General features: G+C 51.9%; 1 protein-coding gene across 1 annotated transcript in view; it reads right to left on the bottom strand.

Annotated features, from left to right (window-relative positions):
• Nucleotides 1–19,920, bottom strand: part of LOC128060023 (beta-galactosidase-1-like protein 2) — a 50,663-nt gene that overhangs the window by 12,074 nt on the left and 18,669 nt on the right. Inside the window, exons 5-11 of the mRNA XM_052652228.1 lie at nt 16,419–16,487; nt 12,482–12,577; nt 11,020–11,128; nt 7,960–8,052; nt 6,975–7,056; nt 6,144–6,208; nt 1,627–1,711 (exon numbers count right to left, since the gene is read on the bottom strand). Coding sequence (XP_052508188.1) covers nt 1,627–1,711; nt 6,144–6,208; nt 6,975–7,056; nt 7,960–8,052; nt 11,020–11,128; nt 12,482–12,577; nt 16,419–16,487 — 599 coding nt within the window. The remainder of the gene's footprint in view (nt 1–1,626; nt 1,712–6,143; nt 6,209–6,974; nt 7,057–7,959; nt 8,053–11,019; nt 11,129–12,481; nt 12,578–16,418; nt 16,488–19,920) is intronic.

Here is a 19,920-nt window from a genome sequence, read left to right as displayed (position 1 = left end):
ACACAGACACAGACACAGAGATACACAGGCACACAGACAGACACAGAGACAGACACACAGACACACACACAAACACACACAGAGATACACAGACACACAGACAGACACAGAGACAGACACACAGACACACAGACACACACACACAGAGATACACAGACACACAGACAGACACAGAGACAGACACACAGACACAGACACAGAGATACACAGGCACACAGACAGACACAGAGACAGACACACAGACACACACACAAACACACACAGAGATACACAGACACACAGACAGACACAGAGACAGACACACAGACACACAGACACACAGAGACAGAGACAGACAAAGAGACAGAGACAGACACACAGACAGACACACATAGACAGACACAGAGATACACAGACACACAGACAGACACAGAGACAGACACACAGACACACACACAAACACACACAGAGATACACAGACACACAGACAGACACAGAGACAGACACACAGACACACACACAAACACACACAGAGATACACAGACACACAGACAGACACAGAGACAGACACACAGACACACACACAAACACACACAGAGATACACAGACACACAGACACAGAGACAGACACACACACAAACACACACAGAGATACACAGACACACAGACAGACACAGAGACAGACACACAGACACACAGACACACAGAGACAGAGACAGACAAAGAGACAGAGACAGACACACAGACAGACACACATAGACAGACACAGAGATACACAGGCACACAGACAGACACACAAACACACACAGAGATACACAGACACACAGACACAGAGACAGACACGCAGACACACAGACAGACACACACAGACAGACACAGAGATACACAGGCACACAGACACAGAGATACACAGGCACACAGACAGACACAGAGACAGACACACAGGCACACACACAGAGACGGACACACAGACACACAGAGACAGACACACAGACACACACAGAGATACACAGACACACAGACACACAGACAGACACACAGACAGACACAGAGACAGACACACAGAGACGGACACACAGACACACAGACACACAGAGAGACACAGAGATACACAGTCACACAGACAGACACAGAGACAGACACACAGACTCACAGAGACAGACAAAGAGACAGACACACAGGCACACACAGACAGACACAGAGATACACAGTCACACAGACAGGCACAGAGACAGACACACAGAGACGGACACACAGACACACAGAGACACACACAGACTCACAGACAGACACACAGACACACACACAGACAGACACACAGACACACACACAGACACAGACACACAGACAGACACACAGACACAGAGACAGACACACAGACAGACACACAGACACACACACAGACACAGACACACAGACAGACACACAGACACAGAGATAGACACACAGAGACACAGACACACAGAGATACACAGACACACACACAGACACAGAGACAGACACACAGACACAGACACTGGCGCTGCACACAGGGCCGCCCACCCCGTCAGCCTCAGGGACCCTAATCAGCGGGCAGGAGGCAGGCCAGTGCCCTGGGAGTCCGCCGACACCCCCCTCAGAGACAAACAGGGGCGACATGCGACTCACTGTGCAGGTCCAGGGTGTTTCGAGAAGAGCCCCACCCGTCCGGAGACCTGGCGGTGTACACCATCATCATGACCGGGCCAGGGCCCTGCAGAGGCGGAGAGTGCACGCATTCAAGCCAGCCGCCACCCGGGCCGCCTCACCCGCATGCATCCTCACGCCCCTGACTGCTCTCGCAGCACACGCCCAGCCTGGCCTGCCTCTCATGGTCTCACTGTTACGGCTTTGGAGAAATCTCTTCATCCCCCGGACCAACCCCAGGAGAGGTCTTGTAGGGAAGCACCTGACCCAGAGAAGGCACTGAAGATGTCGAGAGCCAACTGCCAACAATGCAAGCCCAGCGAGAATCCCACACAATCCCCAGCTCCTGCTCCGCCCTTGGCCAGCCTGAGCCACCCCGAGGCCCTCCACCGTCCCAGCCCGAGCCACCCCAAGGCCCTCCACTGCCCCATTCTGAGCCATCCTGAGGCCTGAGGCCCTCCAGCATCCTAGCCCGAGCCATCCTGAGGCCCGAGGCCCTCTACTGTCCCAATCTGAGCCATCCCGAGGCCCTCAATCGTCCCAGCCCTGAGCCATCACAAGGCCTGAGGCCTTCCAGCACCCCATCCCGAGCCATCCCGAGGCCTTCCAGCGTCCCAGCCTGAGCTGGCCTGGGGCCCTCCTCCATCCCAGGCCTTCAGGACCTAAGAGCTCCGCATTCAGGCTCACACACTCCACAGTTAAAGTCAATGCTGCTCCTTCCAGCTCTGAAAGTTAATGCAGCCTTGGAATGTCTGCTCTCAGCGCAGGGACCCTTGCCCCCAGCCACCCGCAGCATTCACATTCCTGCCTCAGCTGATAAATGCTTCAAAGAAAGTAAGACAAAAATAAGTAAACTAACAAAACCACTGCCAACTTTGTGCAGCACAAAATCACGTGAACTTTTCATTCATTTCTGCCTGGCATCCTGTACTTCAACATTTTAAAAATATTCTACTGAATTCCAGAGATAACGTGCTCACTTCTCTAAGTCTGAGTCAAGCTTCCCAGGTGGCGCTAGAGGAAAAGAACCTGCCTGCCAGTGCTGGAGACACAAAAGTCATGGGTTCGATCCCTGGGTCAGGAGGACCCACTGGAGGAGGGCATGGCAACCCACTCCAGTGTTCTTGCCTGGAGAACCCCACGGACAGAGGAGCCGAGTTGGGCATGGCTGAGCAAACGCACACAAATGGAAGCTGTGCATCTCAAGTCCCTGCAGCTTCCTCCACCCCAGCCCCGCAGGACCCCCACACTACAGGCCCTCACGTCGGGAAGAGGGCTCTGGCCGCCACCCCATCCTCGGGAGGGCACTGACCCCTGCAGACACCCTGCCTTTGCAGGTGATGGCGAGTTCATCACGAGACAGTATATTCCATTTCTGGAGAATTCAGATTGCGAGAAAGTACAACCCCTACATACAGCCAATAAAGTTCTATTATTCCTTGTACCCACTGAAATTAATTCTGTTCCCTAGTACCCGAAAAAATTTCCCCTTTTTCGTGAAAATGCGCCAAAATTTTGAAGATGCCACTAAATGAATCTTCCCTTAATGTGAGATTCACTCCCAATTCCTTCTTTCTCTTGTTTGGTTTTTTTTTTCGGTAGGAACATCTATGTCACATTCTTTCAACCAACTTCGATTGAGCGAGTCAGTGCTGTTCGCCCCCGGCATCAGGCGTGCATCCGAGATGCCGCTGGCCCTGTCGGTGTTTGTGCCCTTCCTCCAGCTTCGCCCATCTCCCTGGCGCCCCGCGGCTGCTGGCAGCACACGCCTCTTCAGGGCGATAACTGTTTCCTCCCTAAACACCTGCAGACGAGACCGCTGCATCAGAGGCGGTTCTATTCCCCCTCGAACCTCCACACGGACTTCCACGGTGGCTTTGAAGAGTTGCTTCTTTGCTAAGGCCTAGCAGGTCTTAGGGGCACAGTCCCTGTTAGCCTTCAGAGCTGGGTGTTCGAGAGCCCACTGTTCGGGTAGGAGTCCAGGAGTTAGGCATCAGGGCTGGCACAGGCTGAGCTGGGGGCTGCCTCTGGTGGCACGGTACTGTGTCAGGGTGGAGTTCTTGGCAAGAGTGCGTCTCAGCCTTTCCAAACCACTTTCATGTACGTTCTCATTCTTCCGCCCTGACCCTCTCCTCACTGGAGGAGTTCAGAGGGCAGATGGTATAAAACAGGGAAAGAGCACGGGATCTGGAGGCAGAAGGACTGGGTTAGAACCTGGGTTATTCTGTTACATGACTGACCACAGATGATCTCAAAGCCGAAATTTTACCTTTCTGAATCATGGTTCCCTCATAGGCAAGATAAGGATAGGACCAATAGCTTCTTACATGGCAATGTAAGAAACAAACATTAAAAATGGTGGGGGGGGGAGTATGTAAACTAAAACTTGCATATATAAATATTATCATAGAATGTTTTCTTAGCTTGTGTTACAAGCTTTCTCCATAGTTGACTTGTTTACCACCTGTCTCTTACCACTAAAATACAAGTTCCAAAAGTGGTGATTTTGTAGGGTTCCTTCCCTGCTTTATCCACAATGCCTTGACAAAGACACACCTAACTGGCACCTCTGCTGTCCTTGTTTAGTTGCTAAGTCATGTCCAACTCTTTCGTGACTCCATGGACTATAATCTCACCAGGAGTCTCCAGGCAAGAAACTGGAGCGGGCAGCCATTTCCTTCTTCAGGGGATCTTCCTGACCTAGGGATCAAACCCACAACTTCTCCCAGGCAGGTAGATTCTTTACCACTAAGCCACCTGGGAAGCCCAGCTGGCACATAGAAAGAAAGAAAGTGAAGTCGCTCAGTCGTGTCCGACTCTTTGCGACCCCATGGACTGTAGCCCACCAGGCTCCTCCGTCCCTGGGATTCTCCAGCAAGAGTAGTGGAGTGGGGTGCCATTTCCTTCTCCAGGAGAACTTCCCAACCCAGGGCTCGAACCTGGATCTCCCGCTTTGTAGGCAGACGCTTTAGCATCCGAGCCACCAGAGAAGAACTGGCACAGAGCAAGTGCTAAAAACATTTACTGGCTGATTTGTTTAATGAATAAATGAACTCAGTTTTAGGACTTTATTAATTATAGTTAGGATAATCATTTTTAACTCCTGAATCCATACTGACTGTCTCATATTGTTCCATCACCACCACCACCACCACCACTATCACCGTCACCACCATCACCACCATCATCACCATCACCACCATCACCACCACCATCGCCATCATCACCATCATCATCACCACCATCGCCATCACCGCCATCATCACCATCATATTCTCAGTGTCTGCTCTGCCCCAAGAGTTACATTCCCTCTCCATATTTTCTCAGGATTCACTGGCCCCAGTCCTCGCAAATCTCTGTACTACTTGTACCATTTCCCTTGTACCAGGGACCAACAGCCCTTGATGTTGGTCCAGTTGTTAAATGGCTGGATACTCGGCACTTTGTATCTTTGCACTCTTCTCTAAATGTTGGTTCTATCTTAGACTGAAGAAGGAGAGAATCAGGGAGCTAACTATTTTTTTAGAATTCCAGGCATTGTCTTGTCTTGATGGAAATTAGGAGAGTGCTCCCTTCCTTCTAATACTGCAGAGCTCAGACAGGTGCAGAGTGAAGCATTCAGCCACTGGTTTCTTTTGGTGGTAGAGGTTTGTGTGGCCTCTGATTCCCCCTAATGCTTCTATTGGAACCGGCACTTCCTACTGAGTTCTGTTTACTTTTGTTTCTTGTCTTTCTCATTGGGCCACAGGTAAATGTGAATGAGGCTTTTCATTCAAAGGGTAAAAACTTTTGCAAACTGACTTTAGGTCCACTTTGGTTTGGAAATCTCAATAAAGGTGGAATGTTACCCATATTATCAGGCAGATTGCTATGGCAAAGAGTGACATCTGTTTAGCAAACTGCATGTGGAATGGAGAGCAATGCGTGATGTATAAACTCCCAGTGAGCGTCACGGCTTTCTGTGTGCAGGGCATCCTGAAACAAGAGGCTCTGCTGGCAGAGCCAGAAGCTCAGGCTCTGGAGCCATGACCTGGGGCCCCAGCTGGTTCCTAGTGTTGCTCCCAAACTGGCGGGGTGGGGGGGTGGGGGCAGTGGTGGAGAGGGCATAGCGCCTGGACTGTGGGGGGAGAGGGCAGAGACTTTGGGCTGTTGGGGGAGAGTGTAGCCCCTGGACTGTGGGGGGAGAGAGAGCGTAGCCCCCTGGACTGTGAGGGGAGAGTGTAGCCCCTGGGCTGTGGGGGGAGCAGAGCCCCACCCTTAGTGAGGACACTCTGCTGCGGTGCGCTGGCTGTGCCACCCTGAACCCCCCTTGCGGCTGGGGGCCAGGCCCTGTGGGCACTTGGATGCCATGGCACCGGAAACCACAAGAGCCGGCATTTCCAGCGTGTAGCAGATCCAGGTGTTACCTGAGCGAGTCAGAGCTGAGAAGTGCCTGAACATCTGAGCCCAGTCCTCCCTGAGAGGAAGGAAAGCACCCCGCGCCTCTGAGCTGCCCTCACCTGAACTGAGGAGAGCTGTTCGTACGTTTCCCGCCTTATGCTCTTCATGTGGAGCGTGGCGAGCACTGCGGAGGGAAGGGGAGATGAGAGGCGTCCGCCGCTGGCGGGGCGCCGCCGCCCGCCGCCCGCGGGCGCTGCTGGTGCAGGCGCGGCCGCGTGTGTCCCCGGGCTCGAGCAGCGCGCTCAGGCACACGGCGCCTCTGCTCAGCCTTCGCTGCGAGTCACCCGGAGGACAAGAAGGGCGGAGTCCCCCGGTGTGCTCGTGGATAAAGAGCCCGCAGAGGAAGCCGAGCCCGGGGCGGGGCGGCCGGAGACCTCGGGCCGGGTCTCCCGGGCCCAGCGCGGGACGCTGTGTCTCTGCCACCGCGAGGCGAGCGCCACCACCGCGCCAGGGAAGAGCGGGCGGAGGGCCAGGCCCGGGCCAGGCGGGCTAGAGAAGCCCGCGGCACCGCTCTCCAGCTCGTTCGCGTGACCCTTCCTCCGGCCTGTGCGCCCACCCGTGTTTCCCCCTGTGACTCTCCTGCACGTTTCCTCGCGGCTTTTATGCCCGGACTCTTCGCCCCACGCGCTCCCAGGGCGGGCCTAGGGCAGGACTTTTTCTGGAACCCTGCTCTCTCCCGGGGATTCCGGCCTGGCCTGGGGCAACTGCAGAGATGCCTCGGCTGCGCCCCGGGGCCGGAGGCCAGCAGGGAGACGCGGGGCTGCGAGGGGGCCTCATCTCGGGGCCACGGGCGCCTGGACACGGCCCGGCCCAGAAAATGGGGCAACGGAGCCTCAGACAGACGCTCAGACTCAGCCGGCGGCGGAGGCGGGCAAAGCCCCCATGCATACCGGTAGGTGTGTGTCCCTTCAGGAGTCCCTGGCCCGTGTCCGCCGTCATGAGCATCGTCTTGATCCCTCTGCTCAGCAGTGCCTGTGGGACAGTCGGGAAGATGAACGGTGGTCCACAGCCCTGGTGGGCGGGAGGGGGGTGGTGTGGGGCGCTACCCAGGAGAAGGCGAGGGTCGGGGCACCGGAATGAGCTGAGGGGAGGGAAGGCAGCCTCACCACCCCCCACACCCATTGCTGGTAAGTTGTTCAATGAGAACAGCTGAAAGGGACTTAAATGCAACCATCAGCAACGACCTGAAATGGACACCAACCACACTCCAAAGACAAGCATTTTCATAATGGATTAAGGAAAACAAATTCTTCTAATTATATATAGAGTATGTACCTGAAGTACGTGGATACAGAAAAATCAAAGACGAAAGGTTGGAAAACCCTGTACTATACAAACACCAACCAAAAAAGATCTGTGATGTCCACAGAAGGGAAGATTATTGTGACTCACTCTGTGCTTCAGAGGCATGCAGGTGTCCCAGGCCCCTGTCTGGGGGGAAAGCCTGGGAGCACCAGCCGCACGGCTGCGGCCTCGTCCATGTGCAGAAGAGCAGCACGATAGTGTGCGACTCTGTCTTTTCGCTGCAACCGAGGCGTCCTCTGATTTCTCTTTGGTTTTCAAAAACTAAAACTCTGGACTGTTCGGAAGTCAACACTACAAACTCGTTAGAATGAATAACTTTTCTCTGCCCTATAGTTTGAAAAAGAAGACACAGAGAAGCCCCCAAGTGGTCACAGCATTGATTCGTGAGCTCCGCAGGTTTACAAAGTACTCCGTGTAAGACTTTGACACTTGAAAGTTCTTCATCCACTGCTAACAGATGCTGCGTCCCAGATGGTACCTTGAGAGCTCTAGCTGCTCAGAATGTTGGCTCCATGAATCAGCAAAGTGAGAAAAGCATGTAAAGACGGAGGAAAATGAAGGGGCACTTACGTTTTTAACGTACAGCATGTATCTTTTATCCAGATTATAGGAACCGTACTCATTCTCCATCTGCACGGCAATAATGGGGCCCTCTTCTTGGAACTGGGGGTCAAGGAGACGAGAATCTGAGGATGAGTCAGCTGGTGGGGAAAGGCTAGACTGACTTTCTCAATTTGCTACTGCACACGCGCGTTCAGAGTGCCATAGCAAATAACCTGCTCCTAAACTCAGCCCCGAGGACATGGCGGTGGGGGCAGTTTCCGTCACCAAGTCAGCAGCCGCCTCGTGGGGTCAAAGCCTCCAGCACCCTGCCTTCCCCTGTGCCCCCACGGAGCAGCGCCCGCTGACTCCCCTAGTCCAACACCTTAAGCAGAGGCTTAGACCTCCGCCCAGCCTTCCTCCAGGGCACCAGGGAAGCAGGGGCGTGGCCCTCTCCTACATCACCCCCCCTCAGGGACCCGCTCTGCTTCCGTCCCTGCACCCCCATCTTCACTTGCCCGTCGCCGCCACAGGGCCCCTGTCCTCCCCTCCCTCGTGGCCTCCCTTTGTGGTCAAGCGGTGCAGCAGCTCTGCACGCCCCGCGCCAGCCCACCGCTCGCGGCCCTGTCCTCTACTGTGGCCTCACGGACGCCCTCTGCATTCCACCCTGACCTTCTCTTTGCTAAATGGATACAATCCCTCTTCTCCCTGGTCTGACTTCTCTCCACCAACAGTCTCTCCTCGTCCAGGAAGCCCTCCCTCCTGCAGCACCCTTCCCGGGCTCTGCACTCGCCAGTCACCCCTCAGCCTCCTCCTTGAGCTCCTCTCCCCCCGCCACCTCTTCCCCAGACCCAGGAGCCTGTGGGATCCCGTGGCTTCCGCCCTCTCAGCTACACACTCACGCAAATGTCTCCTCCTCCCCCTTCCCAGCCGACTCCCTTCTGCGATGCTCACACGCCCCATCAGCCCTGTCTTTGCAGCTCTTGCCAGCCCCGCAGCCATGTTTTCTCTCTGCCCCTCGCACCTGCCATGTGCTAGCCAGTTTCACTACACTCAGCTCTGCCCTTGGAGACATGTGGCCACCAGAAGGTCTCCTCCTGGCACGCAGGACTAAGGAAAAGGGCATTGCTCCCTCAGAATTAGACGACACACCAACAATGAAAGGAAGAAGCCAGCTAGCTCCCAGGATGGTGGTCTACACACCAATGCCTGTACTCGTGGCCCGGGAGGACCTGGGCAGGGAGAGCTGAACCGGGCCAGACTCGGCAAGCAGAGCGCAACCAGCTGCGCTAGAGCTGAGTGGGCAGAAAAGAGCCTAAAACAGTTTCCCAAATCTGTGTGCTTCCCAGGGGGCTCAATGGTAAAGAGCTTGCCAATGCAAGAGACGTGGATTTGATCCCTGGGTCGGGAAGATCCGCTGCAGTAGGAAATGGCAACCCATCCTAATGTTCTTGCCTGGAAGAGCCCATGAACAGAGGCGCCTGGTGGGCTACGCTCCACAGGATTGCAGGAGAGTCGGGCATGACTCAGTGACGGAGCGGCACACACAGGAAGAAAGCCACAGCACCGGGAGCTGCCCAGTAGCCTATTGGTTAGGGCTCCAGGCTTTCCCTGCTGTGGCCCAGGTTCTACGCCTTGGTTCCCCAACCCCACAAGCTGTGTGGCACAGCAAAAGATAAGTGAAAACTTTTTAGGTGGCATCCCTGGTGGCTCAAAGGGTAAGACCCCCAACTTTGGCGGCTCCGGGTTTTGTGCTCACCAGGCAACCTTCTGATTACTGATTTTGTCTTGCAAGCGCTCCAAGATGGGGAGTGTCCTGATCTGGGGTGCAGAGAGTGTGCTAATTCACACTAGAACTGTCTTTGATGATGAAAATGTTCTGTGTTCTCACCGTCCAGTGTGGTAGTGACCATCCACAGGTGGCTACCTAGCGCTTGAACTGTCTGGTGTGAATAAAGAGCTAAATCCTTTATTTAGTTTCAATAGATTTTAAGTGAAATAGCCTGTGGTGGCCAAGGTTACCACCCTGGCCAGCACAGCTCCAGGGCCGCAAAGGACCGCCCCTGTGTCTCCGGTCCCCAGCTGCACACGGACCAGCCCTGCAGCCAAGTCACCTCGTCTGCTGACTCCAGGGCACACTCAGTCAGGAGCCAGCTCTGCCCCGAGAAGATCCACACCACCTGAAGCCGTGCCTGGCCACGTCCAGGCCTGTCGCTACCCCTACAGTAACATCCCTTTCCAGTGATTGCTGTGAGGATAAAATATGCTCCGTAAACACCAAATGCCTAATAAAAAACTTGATGCAGGCGTGCCAAGTCACTTCCGTCGTGTCCGACTCTTTGCGACCCCATGGACTGTAGCCCGCCAGGCTCCTCTGTCCATGGGATTCTCCAGGCAGGAAGACTGGGGCGGGGTGCCGTGCCCTCCTCCAGGGGTCAAACCCGAGTCTCCTATAGCTCCCACGTTGCAAAGGGACCCTTTACCGCTCAGCCCCCAGGGAAGCCCAGTAGAAACCTGATGCTGGTAGACGCCTTTGCTCCTTCCCTCTGCTCATTTGCCACCTACTTACACAGTCCTTCGTGCATTTTCCAACCTTGCAGCAGTATGGCGGCACACTATTTCTACTGAAACGATGAATGTGTATGCCACCATGGTTTTATTGCAGGGGGAGAGATATTAAAAAAACAACCAAATGGCAGTTTCTACGGCATCACTGACCTAAGGCCATCTGTGTCATCTATCACTCGTGAAAGACTGACACATCGCTGTCTTTAGCAGGTTAGTTAAGACATTCTGGTGGCCGTCATAAATCCCCACTTGTGGTGCTGGAGAGCAAACAAACAATGCAGAAGACAGGAAAATATACAGAGCGCGGCTCCCAGCACCCTGCCAGAAATGGCATGCCAGTAAGGCAGGAGGCGAGGAACAGGCCTAAGAGCAGGAGCAGCGTATTTCTTAAGTGAGGAACTGGAATTAGCTGCTATACATGCTTCCCGCTTATGAGTGAGAGAAAGTAGGCTGAGCCCTGCCCAGGAAGGCCATTCAGGCAAGTACCTCCCTTGGTCACAGAGATGGGGAATCAGGTTTTACCTGGAATCCTCTAATCCTGGGAATCAGGTCATCAAAATAGCGATTCACTGCTGCTGTGAAGCCCTTGTGAGTTGTTCTCAGCTTCATGTGAGAATCCTTGAGTAACCAGCTAGGAGGGAGAAGGCGAGACTCAGCCTTGGGGTGGGAGACAGCAGACAGAGAAGTTCACGGATCTGAGGCTGGAGAACGTGAACAGCCCGGGTTCACATGGCCAGACGAGCAGCAGGCTGAGGTGCTAACCCGTCTCTAAGAAGAAGTCGTCTGTGTTCGGTCACACACATCTCAATACCTCAACCGCCACCTCTTGCCCCCAAATGCAACTGAGGCTTGGGGACGTGGAAGCATCCAGGGCAGGGTCGCTGAGCTGCAGCCCACAGGCCAGGTCAGAGCTGCTGACTGTTCCTATCAATAAAGTTTTATTGGCACTTGGCCCACCCTTCGCTTGCTTACATGTCATCACAGCTGTGCTCCTGAGGCAGCGGCAGAGATGAACTTCGCAACAGACACTGTCTGTGCCCCCTGAAAGCTGAAAATATTGATCATCTGGCCATACCTTACCTTAGTCATACCAAACCTTAGTCTGGTATGAGATTTTTTTAAACAAATGTTTCAGAGTTTTTTAAAAAATGTTTTTTAATGGAATATTATTTGGTCATTTAAAAAATGAGGAATTGGTTCATGTTAAAGCATGTACAGACTTTGACAACATTATGCCAAGGGAGGGGCGTCCCTGGCAGCCCAGTGGTTAGGGCTCTGTGCTGGGCTCAGTCACTAAAATCCCATGAGCTGCATGGCACAGCAGGAAAAAAAATTATGCCAAGAGAAAGAAACCAGGCACAGAGGGGCGCGTAAGGTACAATTCCATTTATATGAAGTGTGCAGACTAGGCAGGCCCACAGAAACCGGAGGGAAAGCAGCGGTTGCCAGGGGCTGGGGGTGGCCGGGCCGGGGCTTGCTCTCCGAGCAGCAGAAAGCGTTCCGGAACAGGGCAGTGGTGACGGTTGTTCAACATTTTGATGCACTCGACTGCCACAAAATTGCATCGTTTTACATGGTAAATTTCATACTATGTACATTTCACTACCATTTTCAAATGCTAAGAAAAAAGGCCCTCTTTGAAAAGAGGTAATCAATCCAATTGTGTTCTATTATTAGTATCATCACAGAAGTTAGAACTTATGAAGATACTGATTGCATGATACGATTAGCCAGTAGCTTTCGTTAAGGAAGAGAAGGAGTCCACCTCTGCACTGCAAGGGTGAGATGCAGATTTATACAGACAGACACCGTATCGTTCTCGGTATTCTTTTTTTTTTTTCTTTTCGTTCTCGGTAAAGTGCATTTTCTAGGTCATGAAGCGGAAGGGGTGCGAGGCACGGACTAAAAGCACCCCTAGGAAACCAAGCGAGACTCTCTGCTCCGACTTGCTGCCGAACAGGCGCGGGGCGCGAGCACGGCTCACCTGGGCAAGCCTCCGAGGTCCAGGTCGCTCCCGACGTAGGGGCCGACGCACAGGATGACCCACAGGTCCACCTCTGACGCCAAGGATATGAAGGCGCTGAGGAGGGGGCAACAGCGGCAGTCACCAAGAGCGGAGCCTGCAACCGCCGCCTCCGCGAGGCCTCTCCTGCGGTTAGGCCAGGTGGAAGCAACTCCCAGCCTGCTCGCAGAAGTCCCTGCCGGAGGCAGGACCCAGGGACGGGGCCTCCTTCCACACAAAGGCCCTAGTCCAGAGGCCCCGAGGGCAGGACGCATACGACTCGCAGGAACCCCGGCCACACTCCGGCTGCCCCCTGGACCAGCGCGGAGCCTCCTGTCCCCACGAGGGCACCACCCAGGACCCGCCCTCACGAACCCCGCTGGCTCCTCCTTCCTTATCTCCCACTTCCAGTCTGCCCCGAATCAGGTTTATTCCTTGCAGTTAATATTTCTGACCGTGAAATTCCTCTTAATTTTCACCGCTACCACCCTGCGTAAAGAACTCGCATCCATTCCAACGGCTTCCTCCCTCCCTCCTTGCCGCCTCTCTTCCGATGCCGATGCCGCTCCAGGCAGCGCAGAATCATCCAGGACAAACACGGGAGTAATGTGTACCGAGCATCAGCACTCAGTTCACTCAGCTCTGCAATTATCTTCTCTCTCAATTCTATCACATAGGGATCAATATCACCTCCATTTTACAGATAAGAAAATAGGCACTTAAGGAGTCAGAGGTCACATTCCTGGGAAACCGGAAGCGTTAAAAGACAATCCGCCTCCAGAAAAGAAATCTTAACTGTGTTATTCTGCCTCTTAGAAATACCACCAGCACGCAAATAGTAACTTCCTGAATTTCCCGAATTAAAATTCCCCCAGTGACTTACTTCATAGCCCATCCGGAACGGATTTCGAATTTTGCAGCACAGCACCCAAAACGGGCCAAGATAAGCTTGACTCTCTCTCCAGCTCTATTTTCTGACGTTTCCTCTACTCAGAGCCAGCAGGAGGGTCGGATGGCGCTACTGCCGTTCCAGGACAATGTGCAGTCAGTCCCAGGACCTGCTCCTTGCCTCCCCGGCACGCGCTCACCGACACATCCTGCCGCCTGGCATTGACCTGGGCGGATCCCAAGCCACCAGGACAGAAGCAGAAGCGAGTGCTCCCGCTGCCAGAAACCCCCCTCCGCCTGCTTCCCGCTGTGGGCCCCGTGCGGGGGCGGGCGCCGTGGCTTGAAAGCTAGGTGCTGGCAAAAGCTTAAGCTACGAGAGAGAAAGACCCTGAAGCCCTGGTTCTCTCTTGGAAGAGCAATGCACACTCACTGTGAATATCTGTTTTAAACCTTCCCTAATGAAAACAGATCTTTATTGACAGATGATGTCGGGGTTCCCTCGCTGCAGCAGGAACGTCAGTCTAACTCAGGTCAGCGCCCTCCCGCACCTATGACTGCTCCGATTGTGGCCTGAAATCACGTCTAACAAACTCCTGCTCGGAGTCCCAATGTACTGGAGCTACCCCTCTGCTGTTACCCACCCCAGGCTGTTCCCCTAGTTTGGGTTACGAGTCCTCAGCTGCTATTTGCCTCCCTCTAATGTCTGAGGAGGTCTTACAAATAGCTGTGAAAAGAAGAGAGGCGAAAAGCAAAGGAGAAAAGGAAAGATATTCCCATTTGAATGCAGAGTTCCAAAGAATAGCAAGGAGAGATAAGAGAGCCTTCCTCAGCGATCAATGCAAAGAAATAGAGGAAAACAACAGAATGGGAAAGACTAGAGATCTCTTCAAGCAAATTAGAGATACCAAGGGAACATTTCATGCAAAGATGGGCTCGATAAAGGACAGAAATGGTATGGACCTAACAGAAGCAGAAGATATTAAGAAGAGGTGGCAAGAATACACGGAAGAACTGTACAAAAAAGAGCTTCATGACCCAGATAATCACGATGGTGTGATCACTCACCTAGAGCCAGACATCCTGGAATGGGAAGTCAAGTGGGCCTTGAGAAGCATCACTATGAACAAAGCTAGTGGAGGTGATGGAATTCCAGTTGAGCTGTTTCAAATCCTGAAAGATGATGCTGTGAAAGTGCTGCACTCAATATGCCAGCAAATTTGGAAAACTCAGCAGTGGCCACAGGACGGGAAAAGGTCAGTTTTCATTCCAATCCCAAAGAAAGGCAATGCCAAAGAATGCTCAAACTACTGCACAATTGCACTCATCTCACACGCTGGCAAAGTAATGCTCAAAATTCTCCAAGCCAGTCTTCAGCAATACGTGAACTATGAACTTCCAGATGTTCAAGCTGGTTTTAGAAAAGGCAGAGGAACCAGAGATCAAATCGCCAACATCCGCTGGATCATTGAAAAAGCAAGAGAGTTTCAGAAAAACAGCTATTTCTGCTTTATTGACTGTGCCAAAGCCTTTGACTGTGTGGATCACAATAAACTGTGGAAAATTCTGAAAGAGATGGGAATATCAGACCACCTGACCTGCCTCTTGAGAAACCTGTATGCAGGTCAGGAAGCAACAGTTAGAACTGGATATGGAACAACAGACTGGTTCCAAATCGGGAAAGGAGTATGTCAAGTCTGTATATTGTCACCCTGTTTATTTAACTTATATGCAGAGTACACCATGAGAAACACTGGGCTGGATGAAGCACAAACTGTAATCAAGATTGCCGGGAGAAATATCAATAACCTCAGATATGCAGATGACACCACCCTAATGGCAGAAAGTGAAGAGCAACTAAAAAGCCTCTTGATGAAAGTGAAAGAAGAGAGTGAAAAAGTTGGCTTAGCATTCAGAAGCTCAACATTCAGAAAACGAAGATCATGGCATCTGGTCCCATCACTTCATGGGAAATAGATGGGGAAACAGTGTCAGACTTTATTTTGGGGGGCTCCAAAATCACTGCAGATGGTGACTGCAGCCATGAAATTAAAAGACGCTTACTCCTTGGGAGAAAATTTGTGACCAAACTAGATAGCATATTAAAAAGCAGAGACATTACTTTGCCAACAAAGGTCTGTCTGTTCAAGGCTGTGGTTTTTCCTGTGGTCATGTATGGATGTGAGAGTTGGACTGTGAAAAAAGCTGAGCACCAAAGAGCTGATGCTTTTGAACTGTGGTGTTGGAGAAGACTCTTGAGAGTCCCTTGGACTGCAAGGAGATCCAACCAGTCCATTCTAAAGGAGATCAGTCCTGGGTGTTCATTGGAAGGACTGATTCTAAAGCTGAAACTCCAATACTTTGGCCACCTCATGAGAAGAGTTGACTCACTGGAAATGACTGATGCTGGGAGGGACTAGGGGCAGGAGGAGAAGGGGACGACAGAGGATGAGATGGCTGGATGGCATCACTGACTCAATGGACATGGGTTTGGGTGAACTCCGGGAGTTGGTGATGGACAGGAGGCCTGGCATGCTGTGATTCGTGGGGTCGAAAAGAGTCCGATAGGACTGAGCAACTTAACTGAACTGAACTGACTGGTAGACAGTCTTATTCCACAGCACAGCACATAGTCTGTGTATTTCCAGCATCAAAGACAGTTAGGATTACAGTGGATGGAAGATACCTAGTTTTGAACAATTACTCTTACTGTATTACATCTCAAAACTCCTACAAACTATAGTTCAGAAATTTCCTCTTATAATTGAAATAGTGGGGTCCCCGCAGTAGATTAGGGCTGCAGGGACGCTGTCTGAGCAACACGTGGGTGAAATGTGCAGCGGACATGGAGGTCTGGGCTCCACCACTGACAACAGGCTCCCTGCGCAGGGGGCTGCCATCTGGGGGATGGAATCATCAGAGCTTCCAGGGGATTCCCAGAGGGAAAGCAAGGTGACTCTTGCTTCATCTGACCCTACAGAGTCAAACTCCCGTCTGTGAGCCAGAGAGGCAGCGACTTAGACAGGAAGCGTACAGCAGATCCAGGCCTCCCCTGTAGTGAAAGTGGCCTCTTCTTGGTTCATGAAGGCTCCAAGGAACATGCCTGAAACAGAGGAAAAAGAAACGTGAAACCTTTCTATTTTACAATTATGAGTCACATAATATTAGATTATACAATATTATCTAAATGAAGACAAAATGAAATCCAGCACCCAATAGTATAGCATTCACAACACCCAGTATACCCATTTAAAGCTTACTAGGTACGCCAAACTCACTCTCCATAACAAGCAAGCAAAGAAATCCAGAAAAACTGACGCATAAGCCAGAAAAAACAGTTGAGCAACAGAAATAAACCCAGAAACGACATGCAGGGTGAAACTGGCAAAAAATGTTAACAAGGTATAACAAACATATACCATATCTTTAATAAGTAGATAAAAGCATGATCATAATGAAGAAAATGGAAGATATAAAAAGGATCCCAAAGGAACTTTTAAATTTTAAAAAATATAATATCTGAAATCAAAAATACTCTAGATGCAATTAAGAGCAGGAAATGAAAAGTATACCACTGATACTAACAACAGAACACAAACCGGAATAGAATCCCAGGATGTTTTAAGATAGAGCAAAAGAAATTACCCAAACTGGAAAACAGGAAAACCACTATAAGTTAAAATGAACAAAGCATCAGTAATATGTGGGATCTTATCAAGATGTCCAAGTCCCAGGGGAAGAGGGGAGACAAAATTACTAGAAGAAATAGGAAGTTTTACCAAATTTTGGCAAATTGATGAAAACTATAAACCTACAGTCCCAAGAACTTCAATGAAGCACAAGTGGTGGTGGGGGTGGGAGGCGGAACTCTACACCAGAATGCATCAGAAGCAGATAGCTGAAAAGCAATGACAAAGAAAGCGTCTTAAAAGCAACCAGAGAGAGGAAAACGAGAAATTACACAAATAATTTTTTTAAAAATATAAGAACTGCAGAAGAGTTGCCATCAGATAGCGTGTGAGTCAGAAGATAACAAAGAAACATATTTAAGGTGCTGAGAACGAAGCGCCAAACAACAAAAAAATCAGTCTAAAATGCTATACCCAGTGAAATTATCCCCCAAAATTTAAGATGAAAGAGAAATATCCTTCAGAGAGATGAAATCTAAGATAATTCATGATCAGCTGACTTCGGCAAGTCTCTCAGCAGGAAGAAATGACACCCGGTAGGAACAGTCACCTGCACAAAGGAATGAAGAGCATCAAAAGAAGGCAAATACATGGGTAAATACAAAAGATATTTTGTCACCTTGACTTTATCTCGGATGTAACTGGATGTTCAAACCAGGAAAGGAATGTTTCACGAATTTCATAGTTTTAAACAATAAGGCTCGTGACACAGCATGGCACAAAGGAGGGTGAGATGCAAACACATCAGGGCAAGATGCTGCGGCCCCAGTGTGTTACTGTTAGAAAGGAGGACAAGTTAGAATTTAGGTAAAGAACTTTATATAAGAACTTAGGGAACAAATCCAGGATCCTTAAAAAAATGATTCATATCCCACTTTTAACAGTGGACCCATCATCCAGACAGAAACTCAATAAGGGAAATTGGACCCAAGCTACACATTAGGCCAGAAGAACACGTGTTGGTGCGGTGCTTGACGGAATTACACACAGTGATGGGAATGAACAAGCTAGAGCATGGCAGATCGTGGAGGAAGCTCACAAACATGATCTTGAGCAGAAGATCAGACACAAGAGTAAAGGCTGTACGATTCCAGGTGCATAAAGTTCAAAAGAGGCCACGGTGATGTATGCGTTGGAGACATGCTCTGCAACCCCTCTGCCGGGTGGTCCTGACTGCAGGCGATGGGAAGGCTTCTGAGGCCAGGCCACAGGAGCACGTCCATGCGGCTAAGCTCACAGAGCTCAGTGCTTAGATACTGGACACATGCCAAACTTCAATAAAGTGCGACTATGAACGTGAATACAAGACAGCGACGAAGCCAGGCTTCGACAGTACGTGAACCGTGAACTTCCAGATGCTCAAGCTGGATTTAGAAACGGCAGAGGAACCAGAGAGCAAATTGCCAACATCTGCTGGATCATCAAAAAAGCAAGAGAGTTCCAGAAAAACATCTACTGCTTTACCGACTCCGCCAAAGCCTCTGACTGTGTGGATCACAGCAGACTGTGGGAAGTTCTTCCAGGAGGAGGCAGGAGGAGAAGGGGACAACAAAGGACGAGATGGCTGGATGGCATCACTGACTTGATGGACATGAGTTCGGGTGGACTCCGGGAGTTGGTGATGGACAGGGAGGCCGGGCATGCTGCAGTTCATGGGGTCGCAAAGAGTCAGACACGATGGAGCGACTGAGCTGAACATTACCAGTGAGGCTGTGCTGGGGAACTTGGACCAAACATTCCGCACCCTGTGCGCCCCCCACCCCGACAAAGCCTGGCTGCTGAGCTCGGGCTCAGGTCTCACCACCCCTCCCTCAACGCCTGCCATCTCTTGGGCTAGAATCTCACCATTCTAGCTCTGCGGCTCCAGCTCGCCAACCACAGATCCTGAGATTTCTCATCACTGTATGAGCCAGTTCCTTAGCTCACACACACACACACACACACACACACACACACACACACACACCCCACCCCCGCTGGCCCTGCTTCTCTGAGAAGGCTCCTACCACAGTTGATGACATTCATTCAGAGCAGATGGCCAGGGCTGAAGCCAGCTGCCGGAGCCGGGGTTGGCAGCAACATTCACTCTGTAAGTGACGGCTCGCCGGAGGCTCTGTATCAATGAGCCTGAGAGGCAAAACCTGCAGAAGCCCCAGGGTTCTCGCTGTGAAGGTCTCAGACAGATCCCTCTCGCTTCCCACAGGGTTAGGGGAGAGTGGGCATTTTAAAGCACGTCCAGGCTCTTCTGTCCTTGACAAACGCCCGCCCTCAGCTGAGAGTACCATTGCCAGAGCTGCAGGGGACATTCCCCAGACGACCACGGGGAGGAAGAGAAGCATGCAGAGCCGGCCTTACGCGGCCAGCTCGGGGCAGAGACCCACCGAGGCCGACGGCACTCGGCCTCCGCCCTCCCCTCGCAGCGCGTCTGTCTACAGGCCTCCCATAGACAGAAGGGCTTACAGCCAGAGGCACTCTAGGCCTCAGGCCCTGCTTAGGGGAAATCTCCAGGGAAAGCCAAAGGCGGCGGGGAGACAGCAGCAAGGACGCAAGAGGAGAAGTTCTTCTGAAACCAGTCAGAGCAGCAGCCCCGCACACCAGACAGACGTAACAGCTCCCACACAAGCCTGCTGTGCCAGGCCCTCTCGCCCGCGCCAGCTTGCCCGGCTTTCGACAGCAAGCTGTAAGACAGGCAGAAACAAAGGCCACTGCTAAGGAGGCAAAGCAGATGAGAACCAGGCTTCGACATGGGAGACACCGTGGAGTTACTAGACCGGGAATTTAAAACAGCTCTGCCTCAGGTGCGAAAGGAGGAAGTGGACAGTGGGCAAGGTGGGCAACATGAGCAGA

This window comes from Budorcas taxicolor, chromosome 15 (assembly GCF_023091745.1).
Source record: "Budorcas taxicolor isolate Tak-1 chromosome 15, Takin1.1, whole genome shotgun sequence".
Lineage (NCBI taxonomy): Eukaryota > Metazoa > Chordata > Mammalia > Artiodactyla > Bovidae > Budorcas > Budorcas taxicolor.
The sequence above is the reverse complement of the archived record's forward strand: the minus strand, read 5'-3'. Positions and strand labels throughout refer to the sequence as shown.